The sequence below is a fragment of the Nuphar pumila genome, chromosome 13, assembly GCF_984573655.1.
Source record: "Nuphar pumila chromosome 13, dmNupPumi1.hap1.1, whole genome shotgun sequence".
NCBI lineage: Eukaryota > Viridiplantae > Streptophyta > Magnoliopsida > Nymphaeales > Nymphaeaceae > Nuphar > Nuphar pumila.
In genome coordinates this window covers 7,863,748-7,890,187 of record NC_143261.1, presented here as the reverse complement: position 1 = coordinate 7,890,187, position 26,440 = coordinate 7,863,748, and the positions used below count along the sequence as shown (strand labels likewise).

Here is a 26,440-nt window from a genome sequence, read left to right as displayed (position 1 = left end):
ACAAGTCTGCCCGACCCGTCAACCCGCCAACCCGACCCGTCAACCCGACCCGCCAACCTGCCTACCTGCCAACCCGATCCGTCAACCCGCGAACCTGAAAACCCGTTTACCCGACCCAACCCATTTATTAAATGGGTTGGCGGGTCGTGTTGGGTTACCCGTTTATTAAATGGGTCGGGTTCGTGTTTGCCACAGCCGACCCGTTTAATAAACGGGTCGGGTTCGGGTTGAGGTATGCTGACACGCCAACCCGCCAACCCGACCCGATTGCCACCCCTAGCCCTCAGCATGTGAAATATAAGCATTATATTTTTTTTTTTCATTTAAGGCCCTAGGCAGTGGCCTCAAATATCAGAGGCCATCCGGCCTTGGGTGGGTCTATACCCGGATCCCATATGGATTTGACATTGACCCCAAGATGCCCTTCACATTGTGAGATATGGCCAATAAATCCTGGTTTCTTAGGTGAAAAGATCAGGTGCAATATGATTGCACAAATATTTGTGCATTAAGCACCCTGATGCACAAATATTTGTACAATCATCTTGCACCCGATCCGGACTCGGTTTCTTAGGCGCTGCTTGTGTAGGTGAAGTTTGAGGTAGTCCCTTTTGTGCCCAAAGGCTGGCTCAACTGCAACCTGTGGCCTTTTTTATACCAATGAGTTTACTAGTGAATGAGGTGGTTATGGGCCTACAATATGGAAGGGTTCTCTACGCTGCTCTAAAAAGAGAAGGGGATTTGGTCCAATATGCATGACAAAGCCACAAATATCCTTTCCAAACCATCCATAATCACAAGCAGATGGTTGAGATAAAATCAGGATCTACTCTAACCGAGCCTGATTTGGTATGTGCAAGTTAAAGCATTAGAATAGAGGGTCAAATTAACAAGATGGACTTATGTTGGTTTTGGATATGAATATACCATATGTCTTGAGTTATCTACTGCGATACGAATTAATTGGTTATGGGTATCAAGAGATTGGGTATGGATAGTAAGTAGGATATAGGAGTGTCCAACTTGGGTTGGGTCTAAATGAGTTTGGTTAGGGTGTAAGTGAGATTGATTGGGAGTCTAGGTAATGGATTCTAAAATAGGTTTGGATATATCCAATAAATTAGATTTGGATTTGTTAAGAGATTTGGATTTAAATATAAAATAATTGGATTTCTACCGAAGTATTATATAGTTAGTTTTGGATCAAAAGTGAATGGTGGTTCTACAAACTTGATCTGCATCAATTGCTTAATCTTGATCAAGTTTGGCATTATTTTTCGACCTCACACCCACGAGTGACTTGCCTGTCCATCCACCACCATCTATCTATCATGCAAAAGACAACTATGTTTAGGGCTTTTTGATACTCTGTGATCAGGTTATGCTCAAATTTCAAATCCGTTGCTTAAATTCAATCAAATAATGCATTTGACTAAGGTTGCTAGGAAGGAAAACAAAAATATGAAACATGTTGAAAAATAAGATTTTCGAAAGTGCATGTGAAACGTGTATATATATATATATAAACTGAAGTATATAAACCTGCAAAATATGTGAACTGAGATTTTCATAGAGTTTTTTGCAAATCTAACCTTGCAGTTGCGTTCAGTGTGATCCATTTGCTTGAAATTGACTATTGGATCATCGTAATTGAATCAAGAATTGTGATTTTGTATGCTTGAATATTTATAAATATTTTGAACCATTGATTTTCAAGCCTTAAAAGATTATACATCCTAATCGGATGATCTAAGAGTTTATTTCTATAAAACCAAACGTTTGGATCACATTTGTATTGTGAAATTTTAGAAAAAAAAACCTATGAAAATCTCGATGCATTTACATATTCCAGATACCATATATATATATATATATATATATATATATATATATATATAGAGAGAGAGAGAGAGAGATGGGTATGTGTTAAATGAAACATGCTAAATGGGTTTTTTTGCTCTTTCGGTGTTTTTTTGCAGTTTGTACCTCATAAATGTGTTGAGCATGGTCGATTTACAAGGAATTCACACCTGGATCATGTATTTTTGATGAAAAAAATGATATTTAGAGCCTCAAAAATTTATAAAGACTTAAGACTTGATTTTTTGAACGTTATAAAAACCCACCCATGTGTCGGAATCGAACACTTGAAGAGCTAATCCCTATAAAATCAAGTACATAGATCATATATATGTACGGTCAAAATTTAAAATAAAATAAACCTGAAAAACCCATTTAGCACATTTTATTTATCACGTACCCATTACTCTCTCTCTCTTTATATATATATATATATATATATATATATATATATATATATATATATATATATATATATATTGTGAATGTGATTGTAGCGCAAAAGTGCAAATGTGGGCAATATGGACCAAGAATATTATAAGTTTACATAAACTTTACTTATTTTACTAATATTATGATAAATAGTAAGGATTAATATTTTTTATAAAATATATAATTATGTTTATTGCAACTAAAATAAGTAATTAAAATTTTGAATAATACATATATCTCAACTTTTCATTGAAAAAAAAAATCTTATTCAAGAAAAAAACTTATAGAAAAAAATATGAAAATATGCTGCCAGGACAGTGATCATAAGTATGACATGCAGATAGGTCTATGTTCCTGTGGGCGGTTTCTTCTTGTAAATATTAAAAAAAAAAGTATGTTTCTCATGTGATGTGAAAGAGTTTCTCAATTGATTGGAAACGGGTTTCACATGTTTTTTTAGAAGTTCCCACAAGTTTATGAAACACATGATATCTGGTTTCAGAAACGTTCTTTCGGAAATGAGTTTCCCACATGTAAGTGGGGTTTTCAGTAACTCTGATTTAGACCGTCTAAGCCTGTGGACTCAAGAATATAGAACTTATCACCATATTTAGCACTGATCCAATATTCTAACCATGACTCGTGGATGTTTGGGTCCTGGGACCTGTATATGGTTTGGGTGTTTGGTTGAGGTTTGGGTTTGGTATTGACCCAGTGAGTTTGGATTGATATTCAATTTCAATGGAGTCTGGTTTAGGTGGGTTAAGTTTGGATTTGGACCCATTATAAGGGTTTGGGTATGATTTGGGGTAGGGATGCAAACAGGTCAGATCCGGAACAACTAATTATACATGGCAAGTTGGATATGAATAAGATCCGTAACAGCTAAAAATTGCGAAAGCTCTATCGTGGATACGATCCGTTTGCATTCCTATGTGCCCGTTCCATCCCGAAGGTAAGGCCGTAAGGGAGAGGAACGACCTTTGGAATGAAAAACACGTGATTCGAAAAAGTTAAAAAGCCAGGTCGGAAATATGGAGTTTCCTAGGAAAACGGTGGGGGTGCGTCGTATGGTGGGAGAAATAGGACAGGGCGACCCAGCGGCGTCATGTCCAGGACAACATGATACCCGTACCATCGGGCCATGGGCCTCATTTTTTAGAGCCAGCCCATCCCGAAGCAGGCTTAGGCCAACACACTCCATGTCTTTTCCTTTTTAAAAACGAGGCGATTTTCTCTTTCTTCTTCCCGAATTGTTCTGGGTGGTCCATGAGCTTCTTCATTGTTTTTTGGTTTTCCATTTTGTTGACGATAAGGATGGTTGGGGCATCGACGGTTTCTCCTTTCCTAAAATATCTGCTCTTTCCTTCTGTTAAGGATTGTATTGTGCTGGATGATAATCCTTCCTTTTTTGTTGCCACGATTTATGGATCTAGCACTATTTGTAACTCATCCTTGAAGTAATGGAGTATGACTGATCGGTGTTCTCTCGTGGATGTAGGTCTCTATGACCGAACCACGTTATCTCGTGTGTTTTGCTTGCTTTTCCTTTTATCTATTCGCGTATGATGGATTGCACAACATCGTTTATCATGGTATCAAAGCCTAGGTTTGTGTAGTTGGTTCTCTCCACACAAGGTGGGGTTCTTCAACATCATTGTGTGCTACATCTGGTTGTGCATCTCGCGTGGTGGTTTTCTGTTTTTTGTTCAGCTGTTAATCTCTGTGCAGCTTCATATCAAAGTGTTTGTCGCCCCTTGTTCTTTGTTCATCTGTTGATCCCTGTGCAACCTCTCTTTTCTGCAATAGGGCCTACGTTTTGCGGGTTATCTGTATCGTTGGCAGCAGTGCTGTAGTGCTTCTCTGTTCCCATGGCTAACAATAGCCAGAATACAGAATATGCTCCTACCATCGTCAGTCAAGAGCAGATAAGTACCTCTCTGAAAATCACTTCTGTTCCGCTTAATGATTACAACTACACAGCATGGGCAAAGTCGGTTGCTCTTGTTCTCAGCGGTAAATCCAAGTTGGGACATGTTACTGGGAAAAAACCCAAGCCAGCTGAAATCGATTCCAGTTTTGAAGAATGGGAGTCGAGCGATCATATGGTCATGGCATGGCTTCTGAATTCTATGGAGCCACGTATTTCTGAAGGATTTCTGTTCCTTGATTCGGCTAAGGCTATTTGGGATGCAGCTAAGGATCTTTACGGCCAGCAGTATAATTTGGCTAAAAGCTACCAGTTAGCTCAAGATATTCATAGTTTGAAGCTTGACGATATGCCCTTCAACGAATATTTAGGGTGGTTGAGAGGTATGTGGGACGAATTTGATTCTTATATTCCTCCTATTATTGATGCATGATCTTTCAAAAAGTGGAGAGATCACGAAAAACTATTTCAAATGCTTGCTGGGCTGGGACCTGCGTATGAACAACTTAGAAGTCAAATCTTTATGTCCTCTGAATTACCATCCCTCAATGTGGCTTGTGCCACTGTCATGCGTGAGGAGTCTTGTCGAAGGGTTATGAATGCAAAAAACAAAGAAGTCGATGAAAGCAGAGCTGCACTCATAATCAAACAGAATGAACAATCATCAAAATTCTCTCAAGATGCCGAAATACAAAAATTCAAAGAGAAGAAATTATTTTGCACCTTTTGTAAGAGAGACAATCATTCTCGAGACCGGTGTTGGAAGCTCAATAAACGGCCAAATGCATTCAAAGGAAAACAACAAGCTCATGTTGCTCAATCTCAATCAAATGAGGAAATCTTAACGGTTGAAAAACTCACCCAGATTCTTTAAGGGTTCTCAAAAAACAATATGGCTGCCGTTGCTTCAAAAGATTCAGGTATACCTAATGAATCTTGTTCTTGCTTTACCACGCATCAGTCTAACAATTATGCTTGGATTATTGATTCTGGTGCTTCTGACCACATGACAGGGCAGACTTCTTATTTAGAAAACATCATATCTAATATTAGTTCTAAACCTGTTTCTGCTGCAAATGGTTCTCTTATGAATGTCGAAGGAAAGGGACAAGTTAGTTTTTTTGGTCAAAAAGACAATGCGCTTTATATGCCGACATTAACATCCAATTTGTTGTCTGTTAGCAAAATTACCAGATCCTTAAATTGTTATGTTATTTTCACTCCTACTGAGGTATTATTTCAGGACAAGAGGACAGGGAGGACGATTGGTAGAGGAACTGAATCTCGTGGTCTTTACATTATTGACAACCAAAATAAAGCGTTGATGGCACAAACAGATGATGAAGGAAGAATGTGGCATATCAGGTTAGGTCATCCTTCCAGCAAGGTGCTCAAAAAATTGAAGCCCAGTTTAGACTTTGACTGCAATAAATGTGAGACATGTCGATTTGCTAAATGACTCGTCCACCCTTTCCCTCATCTGAAAGAGTTTCATTACAAAAGTTTGATATTGTTCACTCAGACGTTTGGGGACCTTCCCCCGTTCTATCTCATAAGGGTTACAAATATTACCTGACTTTCATTGATGATTTTTCCAGAGTTACATGGGTTTATTTTCTCAAATCTAAAGACGAAGTGTTTGATACATTTGTTGATTTCTACACTATGGTTCAGACTCAATACAATTGCAATATCAAAACTTTGAGAACCGATAATGGGACTGAATATATAAATGATAAGTTTGTTGATTTTCGTATAAAAAGGGGCATGGAACATGAAACCTCTTGTGTCGTAACACCTCAACAGAACGGTGTCGCCGAAAGAAAAAATCATCATCTTCTTGAGATCACTAGGGCTTTGCTCTTTCAAATGAATGTTCCTGAAAAATTTTGGAATGATGCAGTTAGCACCGCAAGCTATATTATAAATCGTCTTCCTACCCGAAAGTTAGATTTCAAGTCTCCTATTGAGGTTCTCAAAGAGAGAGAACACTCTATTTCTCATTTGAAAACTTTTGGCTGCATTGCATATGTTTGGAAACATCCTATGTTTAGAAGCAAACTTCAACAAAGAGCCATCAAATGTGTGTTTCTTGGGTACTCACATTCTCAAAAAGGATATAGATGCTATGATGCTAAAAATCATAAATTTTATGTTTCACGGGATGTTTCTTTTGATGAAAGCACAGCATATTTCGAAAATAAAGAAACTGGTAGCAAGGGGGAGCAACGACCTGAGAATGATCATGTTCTGCCCATCATCACCCTTGATAGTGTTCCTTTAGATAATAATGTGCCAAATTCGACTAGTTCGGTTCAACCAATTAATGATAACTTTAGTCAGAATGAAGAGGGAATTGGTCCTAGTCAAAATGAGGAAGGAATAGTTCCTCGTCGATCTGAAAGAATCACTCGGATGCCCAGTCGTCTGCAAGATTTTGTTACATATATTGCTACTATTTATCCTATTGAAAATCAAATTCAGTATGAGAACATCTCAAAAAACTATGTTGCATATCTTGCTAAAATCTCTGAACATCATGAACCAAGTTCGTATGATGAAGCCTGCAAACAGAAGCCATGGTGTGATGCAATGAGGGAAGAACTTGAGGCCATGGAAAAAAATAGAACATGGGAGGTTGTTCCAACACCAAAAGGAAAAAACATTGTTGGGTGTAAATGGCTCTACAAGGTCAAGTATAAAAGCGATGGATCAGTAGAAAGGTTCAAAGCGAGACTTGTTGCTAGAGGGTTTTCTCAAACTGAAGGAATTGACTACACAGAAACATTTGCTCCAGTAGCAAAAATGAATTCTCTCAGAATTTTATTATCCATTGCATGTAATAAAAATTGGAACCTATTCCAATTAGATGTTAAAAATGCTTTTTTACAAGGCGATCTTACTGAGGAAGTCTTCATGAAGGTTCCCCCTGGACATCCCAGTTGGAATGACTCTAGTGTTGCTTGCAGACTTAAAAAATCTATCTATGGTCTTAAGCAATCACCCCGGGCATGGTACGCCAAGTTGAGTCAGGCTTTAGAAGAAAAGAACTTCAAGAGGTGCGTTTCTGATAACTCTCTCTTTATCAAGAAAAGTGGCAATTACAGCACTATTATATTGGTGTATGTGGATGATATAATTGTGACAGGTGATAACATGAGTGATATAGATAATGTCAAGGAATACTTACATAAAGTTTTCGATATTAAGGATTTGGGAAAATTAAGATATTTCCTCGGAATTGAGATCGAACATTCAAGAAAGGGATTATATCTCTCTCAAAGGAAGTACACTATTGACTTGTTGACAGAAACCGGAAAGTTGGGCATTAAACCTGCTGACACGCCTATGGAAGTGAATCATAAACTTGAAAAAGCTGAATCAGAACCAATCCAAGATATTAAGCAGTATCAAAAGCTTGTGGGAAAACTTATTTATTTGACTGTTACTCGTCCAAATATTGCTTATGATGTGGGGGAAGTTAGTAAATTCATGCACAACCCTCAGAAATCTCATAAAGACGCTGTTGATCGCATTCTACGATACTTAAAGAAATCTCCAGGACGTGGTATTTGGTACAAGAGAAATGAGAATACGGATATTTGTGGCTACACGGACGCTGATTGGGCTGGCAGTGCCCTCGACAAAAAATCCACTACCGGTTTTTGCATATTTGTAGGTGGTAATTTGGTATCCTGGAAAAGTAAAAAACAGAAGGTCGTTGCTCGTTCTAGTGCTGAAGGAGAATACAGGGCTATGGCTACCACAGCCTGTGAATTAACCTGGACTAAAGCACTTATTGAAGAGATGGGATTTGAAGTTCAAACTCCGATGCCTATGTATTGCGACAACCAGGCAACAATTCATATAGCTGCAAATCCAGTGTTTCATGAAAGAACGAAACACATAGAAATAGATTGTCACTTTATCAGAGATAAAGTGCAAAGCAAAGAAATATCAACTCTGTTTATAGCCAGTGCAGATCAACTTGCAGATATTTTTACTAAAGTTGTGCCCAAAGATAATCTATATAGAGTTCTTGACAAGCTGGGAACTCATGATATATTCGCTTCTCAGCTTGAGGGGGAGTGTTGACGATAAGGATGGTTGGGGCATCGACGGTTTCTCCTTTCCTAAAATATCTGCTCTTTCCTTCTGTTAAGGATTGTATTGTGCTGGATGATAATCCTTCCTTTTTTGTTGCCACGATTTGTGGATCTAGCACTATTTGTAACTCATCCCTGAGGTAATGGAGTATGACTGATCGGTGTTCTCTCGTGGATGTAGGTCTCTATGACCGAACCACGTTATCTCGTGTGTTTTGCTTGCTTTTCCTTTTATCTATTCGCGTATGATAGATTGCACAACATCGTTTATCACATTTTCTGTTCCCTGTCCTTTCTTTGGGTGATTACTCCCCACCAACCATTTCATTATTAACATCATTAGAGCAAAACTGATGTTACCACTTGTCTGGCAGGAGCAGTTAGTGCACGTCATCCTAACGTCCTAGAACTACCTTGGAAACATCTGCCAAACATGAAAATGAGACAATCTTGCGTCGACCCTCTCGTTAACTGCAAAAAACAATGCTGTCTCTTGTTCCTTGTCTTGCCAACCCAAATAAGTAATAGATGCTTTTTTATATTATTGGCATATGAAAAGGAACGAATAAGTTCTTTCTATATACAAACTGGTACACTGGAAAAAGATCAGTACATAGAGTTGTACGTAAAAAAAGTAGCTATTATTGAGGTCACACATATTAATAATGAAGGAAGAAGAGTAATATTTAGGAGCATACGCTGGCTCAAGTAGCCTGCCAATGTGATTGTGCCATCTGCGACCACTCGAGCCAACGTCCCTGCTTCGGTTGAGAGTAGACCGCCGTTGTATGTTCCCTTGGCTAGCCTTGACGACATAACTTGAGAAATCAACGATAGATTCACACCTGAGGTCAAGCATGGTTAAATGCAAGTTAAAAACGAGCTCTCACATAGTAAAGTCTTCAGCAATATGTGTAATCTCAGAAAGTAGCCTTTGGACTGTGGTTCTCTAATTGGAATGCATCTCATGATACCAAATTAATTAAGTAGGTTGCACCCACGTTGAGTAATAGCTGCACAAAAGGAAGAAAAACACTGACAATAGGACGAGACTTCTGCAGTTCTGTTCTTTTTCCGAAACTGATGGTTGATAAGTATGACAGATATAGCTTTCCAAGGAAAAGTACTTCCAACCATGCATCTTTACTATGGTAGCTGATGTCTAAATCAGGGAAACGTTTTTTTTTTTACAGGGAGAAACTACTACTTTGGTTTGGACATCCTGTTATATAGGCTGAGAACACTTTGACTGTGGCACTTTTTTGCTGTCTGCAGTGTAAAATTGCATATGTACCTAAGAATACGTTAGTTCCATGCGATTTTCATGGGAAATTATCAAATCATCATGGCAGGAAAATGTCATACTGTCCCAAGTGGTCCCCACCACCTACCACTTTTCTTATGCAAATCCCATACCTCTTCCTCCCGTATGAAAGCATTCTCGCAAGAAATCTGAGCTGGCAGCATTTTTAGAAATTCATGCTCTTTCCCATGAAAGGCCCTTCCCTTCCATGGGATGAATCATGCCCTAGGAGTACCAAATATGATGTACCATGTTGATACTAGTACAAAGCCTGTTGTCTAGATTTCTCAGAAGTTAATGAGAGTATTATTGTCTAATTGAAATTTACCTTCTAGGACTTCTGCAGAAACAAATGTGATAAGGGCAGAAGAAACATATTGAGCGATGGAGTACGGGATTATAACAGGGAAGCTCATAATGATGCCAATGCATACAAATATTTGGGACACCAGCAAAATTTTCCTGCAGATATTCAAACCAAAAAGGAAAATCTTAGAAAAAATAAAGGACAAACATCAGAAAATAATCATTCGTGGAGAAGCATCCAACACAATAAGAACATCGGCATCAGAACAAGAATCTTAGGGTGGATTTACACAAAAACTTGATGGACACCAGGGAATGATGAAAGCTTTATTATACACAGAATTAATTAAGTTTATGTGAGAATTGTGACCACAAGGTCATTTCCAAATCCATGATGTTAATATTGCAGCTGCAAAAATTCTGAGAAGTAAATGTAGATGCAAAATAATATGCCTTTACAAAGACCAAGGTAGATGAATTTTATGAACAAAAAGTGTGTTATGAAATAGGTTTGTAGTTTGTTCTTGTCCCAATAAAATAGCAACTCCCTTTTTCTCCCTCATGCAATTGAAACACATTAAAAGAGATACAAAAATCTAGGCTTTTACCTTTCCTCGAACATGTTGCTAATGTATGTGCCAACAATTATATTTATTGGCAATACAGTGAAACCAAGGCATGCAAGGAATATGGCGACATTGCTTGTTGACCAGTTGAAGTAGAATGCTGTAATGACGCTTGATTCAGACAATAAGATCTCCATTGCATACTTGAGCATGAAATAAATGAATAATTGGACCTGTAATATAAATAAAATAGTCACTAATAATGTCAGTCTGATAAAGTATAAGAAGCATCAATCAGATACAATTATATGCTATAGAACATTTCTTTTGATTTTGGCCATGTCCGCTGGAAACAGCAGGGCCCATCAATAGTCGTCAAGATGTATACATAAATTTGGAATTGAGAAACGGTTCACATTATTGAAATCTTCAAAAAATATTAAAGGTTGAGATGACAATCATGACATAGGGTCAAGAGAGTTATTTTGGCTTATCATGCATAATCAAACACAGAAAGCGTACCTGAAGATGCCATGATGTGCGAGTGTGAATGTTAGGCATTCTTCTTAGTTGGTCGACGCCCACGCTGAGCCCAGGCCTTAGGTGGACAGTGAGCAAGACCCTGAACCCAATTAACCCAATTAACTGAATGTAGGCTAGGCCAAGGCTATTAATGTATGACAATGCTCATCCAGCCACCTCTTTATATAGTGGTGGAGGGAGAAGAGGTACAGTGAATGTGGATATTTCACATTCATGTAACCTCCTCCCTTATAGCATTAACTGTCTTCCATTATCATGCCCACTAACTGTATTAGTGTCAAAACCGGGTCACCCAATGGGTTCGACCCGATCCATATATCCAACATTCTTCCACTCGACCCATTGGCACTAAAAAGTACACTAAATCAAGGTTTATACCGTTATCTCGATTTAATTCTTCATGTGAGTTCACATGCTACCCTTTATCACAAGAATGAATCATATGAGTCATGGAGATAAATTAAAATTACCTTTATGAATAGGTTGGTCTCTTACCTATTTTATTGGTCCTTTAATATTGTTATTCTGTTATTCTCTCTAACTCATATGAGAGATCTTTTATGCAAACTCAACAATACACAAAGCCATAGAGAATCAAATTCATATACACAAATGTGATCACATAATGTATTGTCATATATAAGAAGGAATAAAAAAGACTCATCTCCTTTATATGTTGGGAATACAATCCTGGTGCTAGCCCTTTAGTAAAGAGATCCACAGTCATTTCCTTTGTCTTAATTGTATCAATACATACTAGATGATTCTCAGTCCTTTCTTTAACAATAAAGTATTTTAACTCTATGTATCGATACGAGGTTGAGCTCTTATTGTTATTTAAAAAGAACACGACTGCTTCATTATCACAAAGGATCTTTAGTGGTCTCTTAATAGAGTCCACTACACCAAGACCCATAATAAAGTTTCTTATCCAAATGGCATGTGACGTAGTCTCGTATAGAGCAATAAATTCTACCTACATGGTATGAGCAACAATGGTATACTGTTTTCCACTTCTCCATGAGACAACACCACTCGCTAGTAGAAAAATGTATTCAGTAGTAGATTTTTTATTGTCAATACATCCTCCTAAGTCCGCATCAGAGTATCCAATGATCTCTAGGTGGTCAACTTTTCTGTAGGTCAACATATAGTCTTTCGTTCATTGTAAATAACGCATGACCTTCTTCGCTGCCTTCCAGTGCGCAATGCCTGAATTTGACTTATATCTATCAAGCATTCTCACAACAAACGTTATATCGAGTCGAGTGTAGGTCTGTGCATATTGCAAACTCCCAACTGCCGAAGCATATGGGACAACTGCCATATGAGTCTTCGCAATATCATCCTGAAGACAATCCTTTAAGCTCAATTTATCCCCTTTCACTATAGGTGCCGAACTAGGAGAATAATTCTCTATCTCATATCTTTTAAGAACCTTAAGGATATAGGATTTCTAAGAGAGACCAAAGACACCCTTAGTTCTATTATGACAGATCTCGATTTCAAGGACATATATGGCCTCACCCATGTCCTTCATATCAAAATGAGAGAAAAGAAAATCTTTTGTTTCATGTAATAGACTCACTCAAATCATTAGTTGCAAGAAAAATATCGTCAACATATAAAACCAAAATTATGAGCTTACTTTCACTAATCTTTATGTAAATGCACTGATCAACAATATTTTCAGTGAATCCAAAGTTCATAATTGCCTGATTGAACTTTTTATACCACTGGCAGGAAGCCTGTTTAAGTTCATAAATTGACTTCTTTAATTTACAAACTAAATTATTTGAGTCATCTATATTGAAACTAAGAGATTGTTGCATGTATACCTTCTCATCCTGATCCTCAATTAGGAAGACATTTTTCACATCCATTTGATGTAGCACTAAATCAAAATGAGCTACAAGCAACATGATTATTCTCAACGATTCCTTAGTTAAGAAAGGAGAAAAAGTCTCATTATAATCAATGCCCTCTATCTGTGTAAAACCTTTTGCAACAAGCCTACCCTTGTACCTCTCCATATGACCTTTGGAGTCTGTTTTGGTCTTATAGACCCATTTACAATCAACAGATCTGACTCCATCAGGCCGAGGTATAAGATCCCACACTTAGTTCTTTGCCATAGAGTCCAGCTCTTCTTTTATGACATTGATCAAATGTGTTGATCTTTCACTTTCAATGACTTCTGCAAATATGAAGGAATTTTCATCAATGTCTATGAAATCATTAGACACTTGCAAATACACCACATAGTCCAGATAGATAGCGAATTTCTTGATTCTCATGGACCTGCATACAGGTGGTTCAAAATGAGTGTTTGTATCCTGTTGTTATTGTATATCCTCATCATCAACCAGATCTATTTGGGATTGATGTTCATTGACCAAACTTTCTCTTAAATTATCCAAAGAGACAATGATAGGAAGAATCAGGTCTTTATCCTTAGCAGGTGTGAAATCCGAATCCTGCATTTCCTCAAAATCAATATTTTGAGACGCATCTATCCCAATAGAATTACTTTCCAAAAATCTTGCTTTATCTGTTTCCACTATCTGTGGTGTATGAGACGAACAATAAAACCTAAAGCCCTTTGACCTTTTTGAATAACCTATGAAAAATCTACTAGTCGTCTTAGGATTAAAGACTTTTATATGTGGGTTATACAACTTAGTTTCAGCTAGACATCTCTATATGCATATATATGATATAAAAGGTTTCCTACCTGTCTATAACTTGTAAGGAGTCTTTTGAATAGCCTTTATAGGAACCTTATTCAAAATATGCACTGTTGTCCTAAGAACTTCACCCCACAAGGTTAAAGGAAAGTTTGAATGATTCAACATCGCTCAAATTATTTCTTTAAGCATATGGTTTCTTCTTTCAGCTACACCATTCTGGTAAGCACTACCAGGTATAGTATACTGAGGTACAATGCCTTCTTCTTTTAGAAACCATGCTAATAGCCCTTCTTTTTGTCCAATCTCAATAAAGCAACCAAAATACTCACCACCTCTATCAGACCTGACAACCTTAATAACTTCGCCAATTTATTTCTCTATTTCTTTCTTGAAGTCCTTAAAAACCTAGAAGACTTTTGATTTTTCAAATAATAAGTAAGAATACATATACCGTGAGTAATCATCTATAAATGTGATAAAATATTTTTCACCCGTATAACACGATGAAAAAGGGTCACACACATTTAAATGCACTATCTCCAACTTTTCATTGCTGCGTTTGGCATCTTTCTTATATGTATTAGACTACTTAGCCTTTATGCAATCAACACATGACTCTGTATTCATGAAATGAAGGGATCCAAGGATTCCCTCTTTCACGAGTCTTTGGACTCTCTCTTTCGGATGCCAAAGCAGATAGGATTGATTATCTTTTATGTCACGTTTATTGCCAATCATTGTGTTCTCAATGGAGTGAGATTCTCGAATTTGGAATTTGGTTTTTAATTGATACAAACCATCACACATATATGCAGAACCTATATTCATTGAATTTTTCATAATAATAAGCTTAGAATTTTCAAATTTAAATATAAAGTCAAACTTATCAAGTTTTGAAATTGAAATCAGGTTTCGACTATAAGATGAAATATAGAATGTATCGACCAAATCCAATATGAATTTTGACTCCAACACAATTCTGTGGGTCCCAACGTTCTTGACATGCGAACACATCCTATTTCCTGAAAAGATGTTTCTTTCATGCTCTTTTGGTTCCCTCTTGTTCAGAAATGTCTGCAAAGAGTTGGCAATGTGTACCATGGCACCATAATCAATCCACCAACTATATAATGAAATATGAATTAAATTGCACTCATGAGAAATAAATGACTCAATACCTTTATTTTCGAGTCACTTCTTATACCCCTTCTTCTTATAGAAGAAACACTTTATAGAAGAACCTCCTGACTGAGATTTGGCTTTCGGTTAAGAGTTAAAACTCTCTCAAGAGACTTTCTTTTGATTCTTCTTCTTGAATGAGTTTTTCTTTAGCCTCGACCACTGTTTATTCTTATGAAAGACCATATGTGCACTTGGCACCCTCTCACCCTTCAATCTCTCTTCTTCTTCAACACACTTGATTAAGAGGTCATTAAAATACTACTCATCATTATGTGTATTGTAAGAGATTTTGAAGGGTCCATACTCAGTAAGTAACGAGGTTAAGATCAGATGGACCAAGAAGAAGTCAAAGATGGCGAACTTCATGTCATTCAGTTGAGTCGCAATATTCTTTATTTTTAGAATGTACTGTCGGATGTGACTATTACCAATATATTTCATAGACACTAATTTGCACATAAGCGTACCGGCCATTGCCTTATTAGAAGTGACGAATTGAGCCTCAATGGCTCCCAAAAATTCCTTCATTATTCTGCAGTAAGGAATGATGCCTCGAATATTCTTAGTCACTCGAGATTGCAAAAGCAATATGCTAAGTTTGTTCGAGCACTCTCACTTCTCAGAGGGAGCCTTCTGATTGGTTGTACTCTACTTTGTAAGAGCGGGAGGTTCGTCAATTCTAAGGGTCAAATCTAAATCCATATAACCCAAAGTGAATATCACGATTTCTTTCCAATAAAGAAAAATTGATCAGTCTATAAGGGGAATATTACTAGAACCATCGATAAGGAAGGAACCTGATATAATAAGGAATGAAAAATAGAAAGACATTATAATTATTTCTGAGACGAGACTCATGATGAAAAGGTAAAAGTGAGACCATTTATTTTCACCTTTTCTGAGACAAACATAGTTAAGACATTATAATTCAACTTTGGTGGAAATGACAATACTCATATTTGCTCAGTCTCTTCAATTCACAAGGAATTGACTTCAGTTGGTGAAACTAGCAGATCAAGTAACCAGAGGCAATCCAACATTGTACCTTTAGGTACGAACATGCTTCATGGGCTGGAATACACATCTACTATAACACCCTGTGTAAATTTGGATTACAATGACCTACCTTTAGGTAGAATTGATGTTTCATAAATTCACACATAATCACAATAATGAATCTTAATATGGTCTAAAGAATCCTTAATCAACATAACTCAGATTAATTTGGTGATTGCATGAATCAATCAATCAAGATCTTTTACTGAAAATATATTCATATTATAGAGCATACCCATGCACACATTTTAATGCATGTATATTCATGACAAAATATACTTTATATCGCCAAAATATAAGTTCATGCTTTCACTTATAAACTAATTTTGATGATAAATTGTCATGAATTTAGTCATAATTCATGCTTAAAACCATCATGCATAACTTAACCAACATAAAATACATGAATTAATATGCATAAGTCATGCTTTCTTTAACAATGAACACTTATAAAGCATGAAAAGTAACAAAAGTAAGCCCATATGGGTTAAACCTAGGGTTCTCAAGTTGAAATCGGTATAAAAACACCTCGAATCGGTCTGAAGCGGCTCCGAACCGATCATCTAAAGGTCTGAACTGGTGCTAAGTATGAACAAAAGTTCATAAACCCCTATAATTGTATGCCAAAATCCCTGTATTTTCATATATTCATGAAAATAGGGCATCTACATCTCGAAACCGGTAAAAAAATAAAAGGAACTGGTTAAAAATGGCTCTGAATCGGTCCCAAAAAAGATCGTATCAGTCACAGATCCGGTTTAGTTTCAAACAGTGCTTGGATCCTATTATAGATCCAATCCGATCCAGGTCTGACCCGATCCAAACAAAAACATGGGTCTGACTCAGTCCAAATAGGACCCAGATTTGACCTAGTCTGAATTGGACCTGATTCGGACCCGGTCCGAACAGGACCCGGGTCGAACCCGATCCGAACAGGACCCGAGTCGAACCTGATCCAAAAAAGACCTGGGTCAGACCCGATTCAAACATGATCCATGTTTGACCCAGTCCAAACAAGACCTGGTCCTAAACCAGATCCGGATCAGACCTGGTCCTGAACCAGATCTGGGTTGGTGCCTCTGGTTCAAACCCATCGGATCAGACCCAGGCCCAGATTCCTGATGGGTCCAGGTCTGGTCCTAGGTCATGACTGACCCGAGGAACTGGCAGACCCGATCCAACCAAAAATGGGTCTGGATCGAGCCGCCACCGGGTCGATACACCAGATTCGACCCGGTATCCAGCTTATCAAAAACTCAAAAGGGCATTATGGCTTCCCCCCCAAGTTTCATGACGACCCACGTCGCCACCCATGTCGCCTTTCCGCGACAGACGCCGACGACTGGCCAAAAAGCTGCCAGCGGTAGCAACCCCCCCGACGGTCTGCGGCGATGACTACTGTCTTTGAAACCCTAGCCTGACGACTGGGAAGGGGGTGGACGCTGATGATCCGGCGAAACCCAGTAGTGTCTGCAATCACCAACAGATCCCCCTGGAACCCAACGACTGTGGGAACCAGAAAAGGGAAAAAGGGGGGGGGGGGGTTTCAAACCCTTTTCCGGAAACAACTTTATGGATCTGCAGTCGCTGGCAATCCGATGACCTCATCCCCCACCAGCGACGTTCCGTGGCGACCCCTACGCAGGCAGATCCCCTTGCAGCCTGACGGCCACAGGTAAAACCCTTAAGCTGACTGTTTTTTTTTTATGTCGGCGATGGTCGGCCGGTAATCGACGAGCCATGTCGCCCCACGGTGACGGGCTGTAAAAAAAATACTGTCGCCCCCACGGCGACAGTCACCTGCAATCGATGACAGGTTTCAAGGTCCAATCGACAGTCTGCCGTCGTGCAGCCAGCGGTGCCGGCGAAGACGTCGGCGACCACTATCCTCCACATTCCTCCTCGGCGACGTCTGCATCATCAGGTAAAACCGAACATGTTCTACAGAGAGCAGAGAGTCACTGGGGCTGTTGTCGCCATCGGCGACTTGCTGGAGATGAATCTGTGAATGGTCAATGACCATTCACCGAAAAAAGACAACAGACCCGTTTGTGTCAGCAGCGCAAACAGAAACATCAATGTCGGTGAGCATAAACTAAAACGCTCCCGATGAACCCACATGCGATGTGGGCCCATAACCTAATGTTGGCGTATCATGCAGAATCAAACACAGAAACCGTACCTAAAGATGCCATGGTGTGTGCGTGCTCGACAGACGATGAGCCCAGGCCTTAAGTCGACGGTGAGCATGACCCTGAACCGAATAAACTGAATGTTGGCTCCCGATCCATATGTCCAACAAGTTAAACTATCAAAAAGGACCGCAAACACAAACACATGGATCACTGACTTATACACAATTTACATCAAATGAGTATGTTGAACAAAAGAAACAACAGTGCCCAAGCAATTCACTCCTAATGTTGGTGAAGAGGTTTAATAGAAGAAAAACAGGAAATGTAAGTCTACACGGTGGAAAATATAAGAGACAATGCAAATCAATTGTGTGAAAGGAACAGTAAAACAAGAAAACACATGCCTTCATCGATGGAGTAAGCAATCTGTATGCAGATGCAATAGTGGTGGCAGGCATGCGTGATTCTTCTGAAGCTTCTTCACTGCCATCATGTTCTTGATCTCCATCTCCATGCTGCAGCTCCTCCTCCGCAGTTGAAGATAGGAGAAGAGGTTGTGCAAGTTCATTTTCAATTGATTGAATATCAATTGTGGTTACTGTCAGATGTATTTAACTTGTAAAACATGCATATAAAACACAAAAAAGGTAGATGAAAGCAGTGTCTTGAAAATCAGGCAAGTTAAATTGTAAAATATTACCAGTACTAGACTCAATAGCTGATTTGTGTTGGGCTTGAGGAACAGGTTCTCTAAATGATATCCACAACCAAAGGAGATACATTAACCATGCCAGAGCCATAACCCACCCTGGTAAAGTGGTTTCATTGATAGTGAGTAGATAAATCCTAAAATTAGCTTGAAGCACTCCTGCAAGAGCAGGTCCGCATGCCATTCCAAGAGCACTGGCACTAACAAATGCTGCAGATGCTTGCATTCGAATTTTGACAGGCACACAATCACTAATATAGCGTCGATTAACAGCTCGGGCTGATCCCAATCTGCAGTTTAACAAACATTACTACACGTATTCATGCATTGACCATTTGAATATAAACCTACAATGTACAACTGCAACAGGACAAAACAACAGAATGCAAAACTCTAGGACGTGCCAAATGAATAAATGAAACATAATCTTGAAAGAACAATTGAAACATAATCATCATATCTAAATCTGAATCATCCTAAAAAAAAAACACAGAAAATGCATGGTATCTGTTCTTATAGAAGGTCCACACAATGTAGCATTTAATGATTCAAACATTGGTTTCTTGGTTTGTTAGAAGGGTTCTTTCTCAGTCTTGGCGTTTTGATTATTCCCAACTTCTGAATAAAGGTAAATTTTTTTTACCTTTAGCAGCCTGTATCTTATTACCTTTGATCTTTATCTCTAGGTGAACACTTTCCTTGTAAAGGGGACAGGAGACTTTTGTAACAGTTTTTAATCAAGTGGAAATGATGCTCCAGATCACTATGCCTAAAAAAATTAAGGTAACGAAGTTGGCAGTCAAGAGACAACATCAAAACATGAAATGAAGAGCTCCATTTTAGTTGGGAGATACTCAAGGTTAATTTCAAAAGTGTTTCAGAATTTAATCTATTCCTTAAAAAACAATGAGTGAGCTGCTTGAAAAACATTTTTATATTAATTAACAAAATTCTTATTTAAATTGTATTTTCTTGAAAATAAATTTGAATATTCATTTCTTCCTTGTTTTATGCCTGACCTAATAGGGACAGTTTGGAAACCAACCTAAGAAACTGCTAGATAAGCATCAATTAAAGTATCCTTCAGGTAGAGCAATAAATATTGAAAACTCAATTTCCTGTAAGACGTGATATAATTATATCTATAGTAGAGATTAAATAAGAAAAGCTACCTCATTTCAAGTTAACTCATTCCTCTTCTTGCCAATTAGAATGAGCAATTATATTGTATTACATAAAAAGAGATAATCATATATCATAAGAAAGAAAAAACACCTACCCACAGAAAACACGACCGATTAAAAGTATGCTTATTGAGTCAAGATCATAAGCCAACGCGTACAAAATATTGCCCAAGAGAAGAACAATACTACTAAAAATGAGTGGCCTGAAGTATGATTTGTTTGACCACGCACTGAAATATACAGAAGAAAACACTTGAGCAACAGCCATTGACCCAATTATTACCCCACATACTGTTGGTGCAGCTCCAAGGCTCATTGAATATTCATCTGCAGTAGGGACGATTATATAGGTATTAACCATATAAAGGAAAGTGTTTGCTAAGTTCAAGACCAATGACATGAAATGGTATCTCTTGTCATCAACAGGTTCTTCAGATGGCGCTGCTGGCAACTCATCTTGAATGATAAGTGCATGTTGCCCTAAAAATTTGAGGAAGTTTGTTGAGTGAGTTAGCCTGTCTATAGCTGCTTTAATTGAATCAATCACAGGATCCTGCAGATCACATAATGATATATCCTTGGAAAATTTAGCAATTATTATGAGAAAAAAAGACAAAGACGAGAACAAACATATTATCTAATAACATATGCAAGATTCTTACATAGAGTAATCATAAAGCAGAGGGTAAAGACCTGCAGAGCAACCGCCGGCTGGTCATAAATTGATAAGTAGCGCCCTCGAGAGTCTTGGAGGTAAGCAATATTATGAGATAATGCACCCACTACAGCACCAATTCCCTGTTCATATCATCGTTGTCCAAGATGATCAATCTAACATAAGGACTCAACTTACTTTCAGCAGAAATTCATTAACATTTCCCTTTGTTTTCATATTTAATGAGAAGCAGAATAGGTGAAGAAAAACTCTCTTATTCTTATTTGTACAAATTTCCAAATAACTAACTTGGACACATTACCACATGCTTGAACACTTGCTGAAGTTGAGAATATGGATGATTTGCACGAGTTGTCACATAGTAATTTGTAAATCTATAACCAAACCGCTTATCAAATTTCTTCAGTATCTTCCTTAGGCCAATAGCGTTGATCTCAACAAAGAATAAAAGCCTCAAAAGATCTTGTCCTATAGCACGATATGCTTCCTGAAGTTCACATATCTGAGCAATCTCAGCCTGTTGCAAAAGAGTCTCACGTTGCTCTCCTAACTTTTCTATACGGCTTGCGAGAATCCCTTGTTGTTGCAACAGAAACAAGACAATCTTCTCAATCTGAGATCATGAAGAATGAAAATAAATTGAATGTTGAATACACAAAAATAAAACATAAATATAACACAAACTTGAACTTGGAAATAGGTACTATCAGGATATGTCATTTTCAAATGGTTTAAAATTCAAATATATATAACATGACAGCCAAACAACTGCAACAAAGAAAGCCTAAAACTATCCATATTAGAATAGCTCAATGTGGCTTCTATATGCAAACCTGATGATCTAGCATCCTTGAAAACTCTTTCAGAACTTGACGACGGTCTTGTTCCCCTACCTCTATCTGGTGAGCAAACTCTCTAACCTTTTTCTTCATTTGCTTGTAGTTAATATAGTACCTAGTACAGTTACAAATATAAAATATGTTATCATGTTGTTCTGTAAATTTGAATCAAACCAAGTGAGTGCAAAGGATTCATTTCAAACAAAAAAGAAGTCAACCTTCCTTTAAACTAAAGCTTTAACCACAAATCACAAACCAGAGGTACCAAAATCACAATGGAATTGGAATACTTTACAAAAATACATAATAAAAGATACCTTTCCCATTCTGGAAACTGATGTGCCTTTAGCTTTTTCCCAAAGGTTACCATTTTGTTGTCAAAAAGAATAAACTGCAAGCAACAAAAACAGAAGATAATATCGGTCCAGTGACAAAGGCTGCTAAGTTCTCTAAAAAAAACAAAAGGACAAAGGCTGTTAAGTCAATATGCAAAACAATCCAACAACACTTTTTATTAATCAAGGTCGATAATAAGCCCCAACCATGTACAAATAACAGAGGTCAAAAAGCCAAAGGAGGAAGACATATTAAAACATAAATTTGAACAATTTGATGAAAACTTAAATTTCACAATTATAAGCATGGGACTACTAGTTCATTAAAAAAAACACCTCCACACAATCCTCCACCTTCCAAACATTCACACAAAAATATAATTCCATGGACTAGAACAAAAAGAAAGCAAGACTAATGTTAAAATGTAAACTTGTAAACATATATATATATATATATATATATATATATATATATATATATATAATATTTTTTGTTTTTTGTCATCTAGTTCAATTTGAACTAGAATGACATAACTAGTCAAGTCTTAGTTAAGACTTGACTAGCAATAGAGTCGTTGGACGGAGTCCAACGACTCTATTGAGTCCCTCATTCTCTCCCTCTCTCATACTCTATATATAGGGGTACAGCCCCTCTTGTAAAGGATGTAAAATGCTTCTTAAGCATTGCCTTCTCCTTGTTCAATAAAAGAATATTTTTATTCCTTTTTGTTTCCTTTTATACCCTTCTTAAGGGTTATGCTTAAATGTCTTGTTAAGACATCATTTCGAATCTCAGTTCCTATTTGGAAGATCATCATCTCATTTCATGGTATCAGAGCTGCGAAAGTATTAGACCTTGAAGAAAAGCTGCCTCAGTTTCCGTGCCCACATGCAAAAGTGTTCGCCACTTGAAGAGAAGTATTTTATCACTTCGTTGGAAAAGATTCCACATCTTGTTGTATTGTATCTCTTTCTTTTTCTTACTTCTCTTCTTATTTCTCTTTTAACCCTATTCTTTCTCTCTCCTTGTAATCGATGGATGGCAATGATAAAGTCATCATCATGCCTATGAAATTGAGCGATACAAACTATGTAACATGGGCTTCAATCATGAAGCACCATATATGGGGAAAAGGCCTATGGGGGATTGTGGACGGTTCCGATTCGGAACCTAAGCTATCTCTTACTAAAAAGGAGGGAGATAAAGAGGTTCCTTTATCAGAAGAAGAGAAAATCAGGGCTCTAACCTCTTACGAGGAAAAATGGAAACAATGAAGAATATCTCATGCGAAGATAATGTCCTGGCTTATCAATAACGTTGACATTAAAAAATGCTCAAGTCTTGCCGAGTTTGATCATGTCGATAAGGCATAGGAATTCCTTAAAAATATGTATTCCCTTAAAGATATTGCACACATGTGCAATATCCAAGAAAAAGTTTGAATGATGACCCAAGGAGACAAAATAATTCATGAATATTACAATGGTTTGTCTGAACTTTGGGAAGAACTTTCCCTTTTAGAACCAAAGTGGCATTATGCCGAAGACATCGAGCTTTGTCAGAAACAACTCGATGCTGAACATTTTTACCAGTTTATAACTGGACTGAGGCCAGAATTTGAAACCACTAAATCGGCCCTCCTTCACCGAGGAAAAATTCCTTCTATTGTTGAAACTATTAAAGAATTAACAATGGAAGAAAATCGTCTCTGGGAAGGTTCTTCTAAAACTGAAGATGATTTTGTTCTAGTTGTGTCTAGACCAGGGAATCATGTTTGATCTTATAGACCTCCTCACTTTAATCGTCAAAATGGTGACTATGACAAGAAGAAAGTTATTTGGCATCATTGTTATGAACCGGGACACTACAAGCCACAATGTCCCAAACTTAAGGAGCTGAGAGAGAAATGAGCTGCAATTGCTGGATCGGAGCCCAAAGATCAAGATGCACCAGTTTCCATGGCCCAACTAATGAACATTCTTCAGCCTCTCATCAAAAGTGTATCTTCTTCATCTGAAGCTTCAACCGGCGCAACAACCTCATCTTTTTCCGATCCAGGTAAAATTTCTTGGCTCTTTGACTTTGGTGCATCTTTTCATATGACCCCAAATAATCAAAGTCTATCCGAATGTGTTAAAAACAAAACAAGTGTGTCAAAGGTCTTTACAACCGATGGGACTTCTCTTAAAATAAAAGGAATAAGAATTTTTGAAAAAAATTATAAAACAAAGAAATTTTATATTCCATAAATTAGATATGTTCTCAAATTGAATTTAAATCTTTTATCTGTATCTCAAATTTTTGACTATGGGTGTAATATTTCTTTTTCTTCTCATGATTGTTGGGTACAGGATCGCCAGTCAGGCAAGCTGATTGGGGAAGGCCATAAAGAAGGAAGACTCTATTACATGGATTTTTTAAAAATGCCGAAGAATGCTTTTTTGCTATATTATTTAGAAAATTGAGTTGGAACTGTGGCATATGAGACTTGGTCACCCACATATAGCCAAAATCCAACTTTTTCCAAATCTAAGAAAATTTTGTAACTCTGAATCATTTGACTGTAAAGATTGTATTCTTGGCAAAATAAAAAGATTACCATTTCAGAACAAAACTTTTTTCTCTTCAAGACCACTTAAATTAGTACACTCGGATGTTTGGGGTCCTGCACCAGTAATTTCTAAAGGAGGATTTGCTTACTATGTTATTTTTGTCGATGATTTCTCTCAACATACGTGGATTTACTTTCTTAAACATAAGTCTGAAGTATTTTCATACTTTCAAGCATTTCATAATATGGTTAAAAACAAGTTTCAAAATGATATTACCATTTCTCACACAGATTCAGGGGGAGAGTTTTTATCCACAGATTTTAAAAATTATCTTAAGTCACATGGCATCACAAATCAAAGATCTTGTCCTTATACACCTCAACAAAATGGGCTGACAAAACGTAAAGATTGCCATATTATGGAAACTACTAGGACTTTATTAATAGCAAATAAAGTCCCGAAAGAATTTTGGGCAGAAGCTACCTTAACTGCAACCTATCTAATTAATATGATGCCATCCTCTTCTTTACAAAATATCACTCCCATTGAAAAACTTATGATTATTTCTCCAGACTATTCTAGACTGAGAATATTTGGGTGCAAATGTTTCATATTTACCGACAAAAATGATAAACTTTTCCCTCGTGCGATTCCTTGTGTCTTTCTAGGATATGCTGAAAATCAGAAAGGTTATAGGTGTTTTGACTTCAAAAATAATAGATTATATGTGTCTAGAAATGTTTTCTTTCTCGAAAATGAGAGCTTCTTTGATTTTAAAAAACCAAAGGAAGACACTGAGTACTCTTTTTTGTTAGATCTGACATCAAAATCTGATGAATATGATCTTGACTATAACTTTGATAATGATCAAGGAATTATTGATCTTGATCATAATGTTGACAATGAAGAAGTTCATAGAGACACTAGTATCCAATATTCCATAGGACAAGGGTCTTGTAAAAACCTAAAAAAAAGGCTTGGATTCAGGTCGGATCCAGACCTGACCCGGACCCAACCTGAGGCCATCGCCTCTCTCGTGCTTTCTAAAGACAGCGAGGCAGGGGAGGGGTTTCAAATAGAAACCCCCTTTCCCCTCTCGCTCTCTCATCTCTCTCTCTCTCTCTACCCGACCCCCCCCCCCCCCCCCACTCTCCTCGCGTTTGCAGAGTAGCGACCTCGACGACCCCCCTTCCTCCGATAGGCTCCTTTCGACAACCTCCAGGTACTCTCTCCTCCTTTTCCTCCCGTCTCTCCCTGCCTCCCTCAATCGCAAGGGAGGGGCAAAGCCCCCTCCTTGCTGCCTTAAATCGCACGGGAGGTCCCTGCGATGTGTTTTGCGAGGGAGGAGCCCAGCCCCCTCCCAATGCCTTTGTTTGCAGGGGAAGGGTCAAGTCTCTCCCTGTGTGCCGTATTTGGCGAAGGAGGGGTCGAGCCCCCTCCCTGCGTCTCCTTTTGGCAGGGGAGGGGCTGAGCCCTCCCTATGCTCCCTGCGACCAAGGGAGGGGTCGAATCCCCTCACTGCACCACCTTTAGCAGGGGAGGGGCCAAACCAACTCCCTGCTCCCTTTTTTCGGCAGGGAAGGGGTCGAGCCTCCTCCCTGCACCCTCGTTGTTCAGGGGAGGGGCTGCGACCCTCCCTGCACCTTTCAGCGACAGGGAAGGGGCGGAGCCCCCTCCCTGTACCACTGTATGCAAGGGAGGGGCTGAGCTCCTTCCCTGCGTACCCTTTGGCAGGGATGGGGCCAAGCCCCTCCCTGTGCACTCGTTTTGCAGGGGAGGGGCTTAGCCCCTCCCTGCACCCTCAGTTTGGCGGGGGAGGGTCCAAGCCTCCTCCCTGCTCCTTCTCCTTCTAGTAGGTAGGGGTGTCGCCTCTGCCACTAATTTTGGCAGGCAGGGGTAAAGCCCCCTGCCTTTCTTTCACCTTGTCAGGCAAGGGCACAATCCTTGCTTACTCTCATTTTTGGAAGGCAGGGGCGTAACCCAGGGGCATAACCCTTGTCTCTGCCTGAACCATCGACAGGCAGGGGTGCAGTCC

General features: G+C 38.4%; 1 protein-coding gene across 1 annotated transcript; it reads right to left on the bottom strand.

Annotated features, from left to right (window-relative positions):
- Nucleotides 1–8,934: 8,934 nt before the first annotated feature.
- Nucleotides 8,935–21,887, bottom strand: LOC149817662 (SPX domain-containing membrane protein OsI_21475-like). Its single transcript, XM_089985459.1, has 10 exons — nt 21,835–21,887; nt 21,512–21,632; nt 20,980–21,291; nt 20,696–20,800; nt 20,098–20,555; nt 18,810–19,108; nt 18,514–18,707; nt 10,546–10,736; nt 9,960–10,093; nt 8,935–9,173 (listed from the first exon to the last, which is right to left on the bottom strand). The coding sequence occupies exons 1-10, from the start codon at nt 21,885–21,887 to the stop codon at nt 8,935–8,937; spliced, it is 2,106 nt and encodes a 701-aa protein (XP_089841585.1).
- Nucleotides 21,888–26,440: the final 4,553 nt, after the last annotated feature.

Bases quoted from the DNA above. Each gene is read 5' to 3' on its own strand.
- LOC149817662 (XM_089985459.1), bottom strand. From the start codon at position 21,887: ATGGTAACCTTTGGGAAAAAGCTAAAGGCACATCAGTTTCCAGAATGG. The intron at 10,094-10,545 runs GTAAAAGCCTAG...GAATATCTGCAG, and splicing joins AGCAACATGTTCGAGGAAAG to GAAAATTTTGCTGGTGTCCC. The intron at 9,174-9,959 runs GTAAATTTCAAT...GCTTGACCTCAG, and splicing joins TTCTGCAGAAGTCCTAGAAG to GTGTGAATCTATCGTTGATT.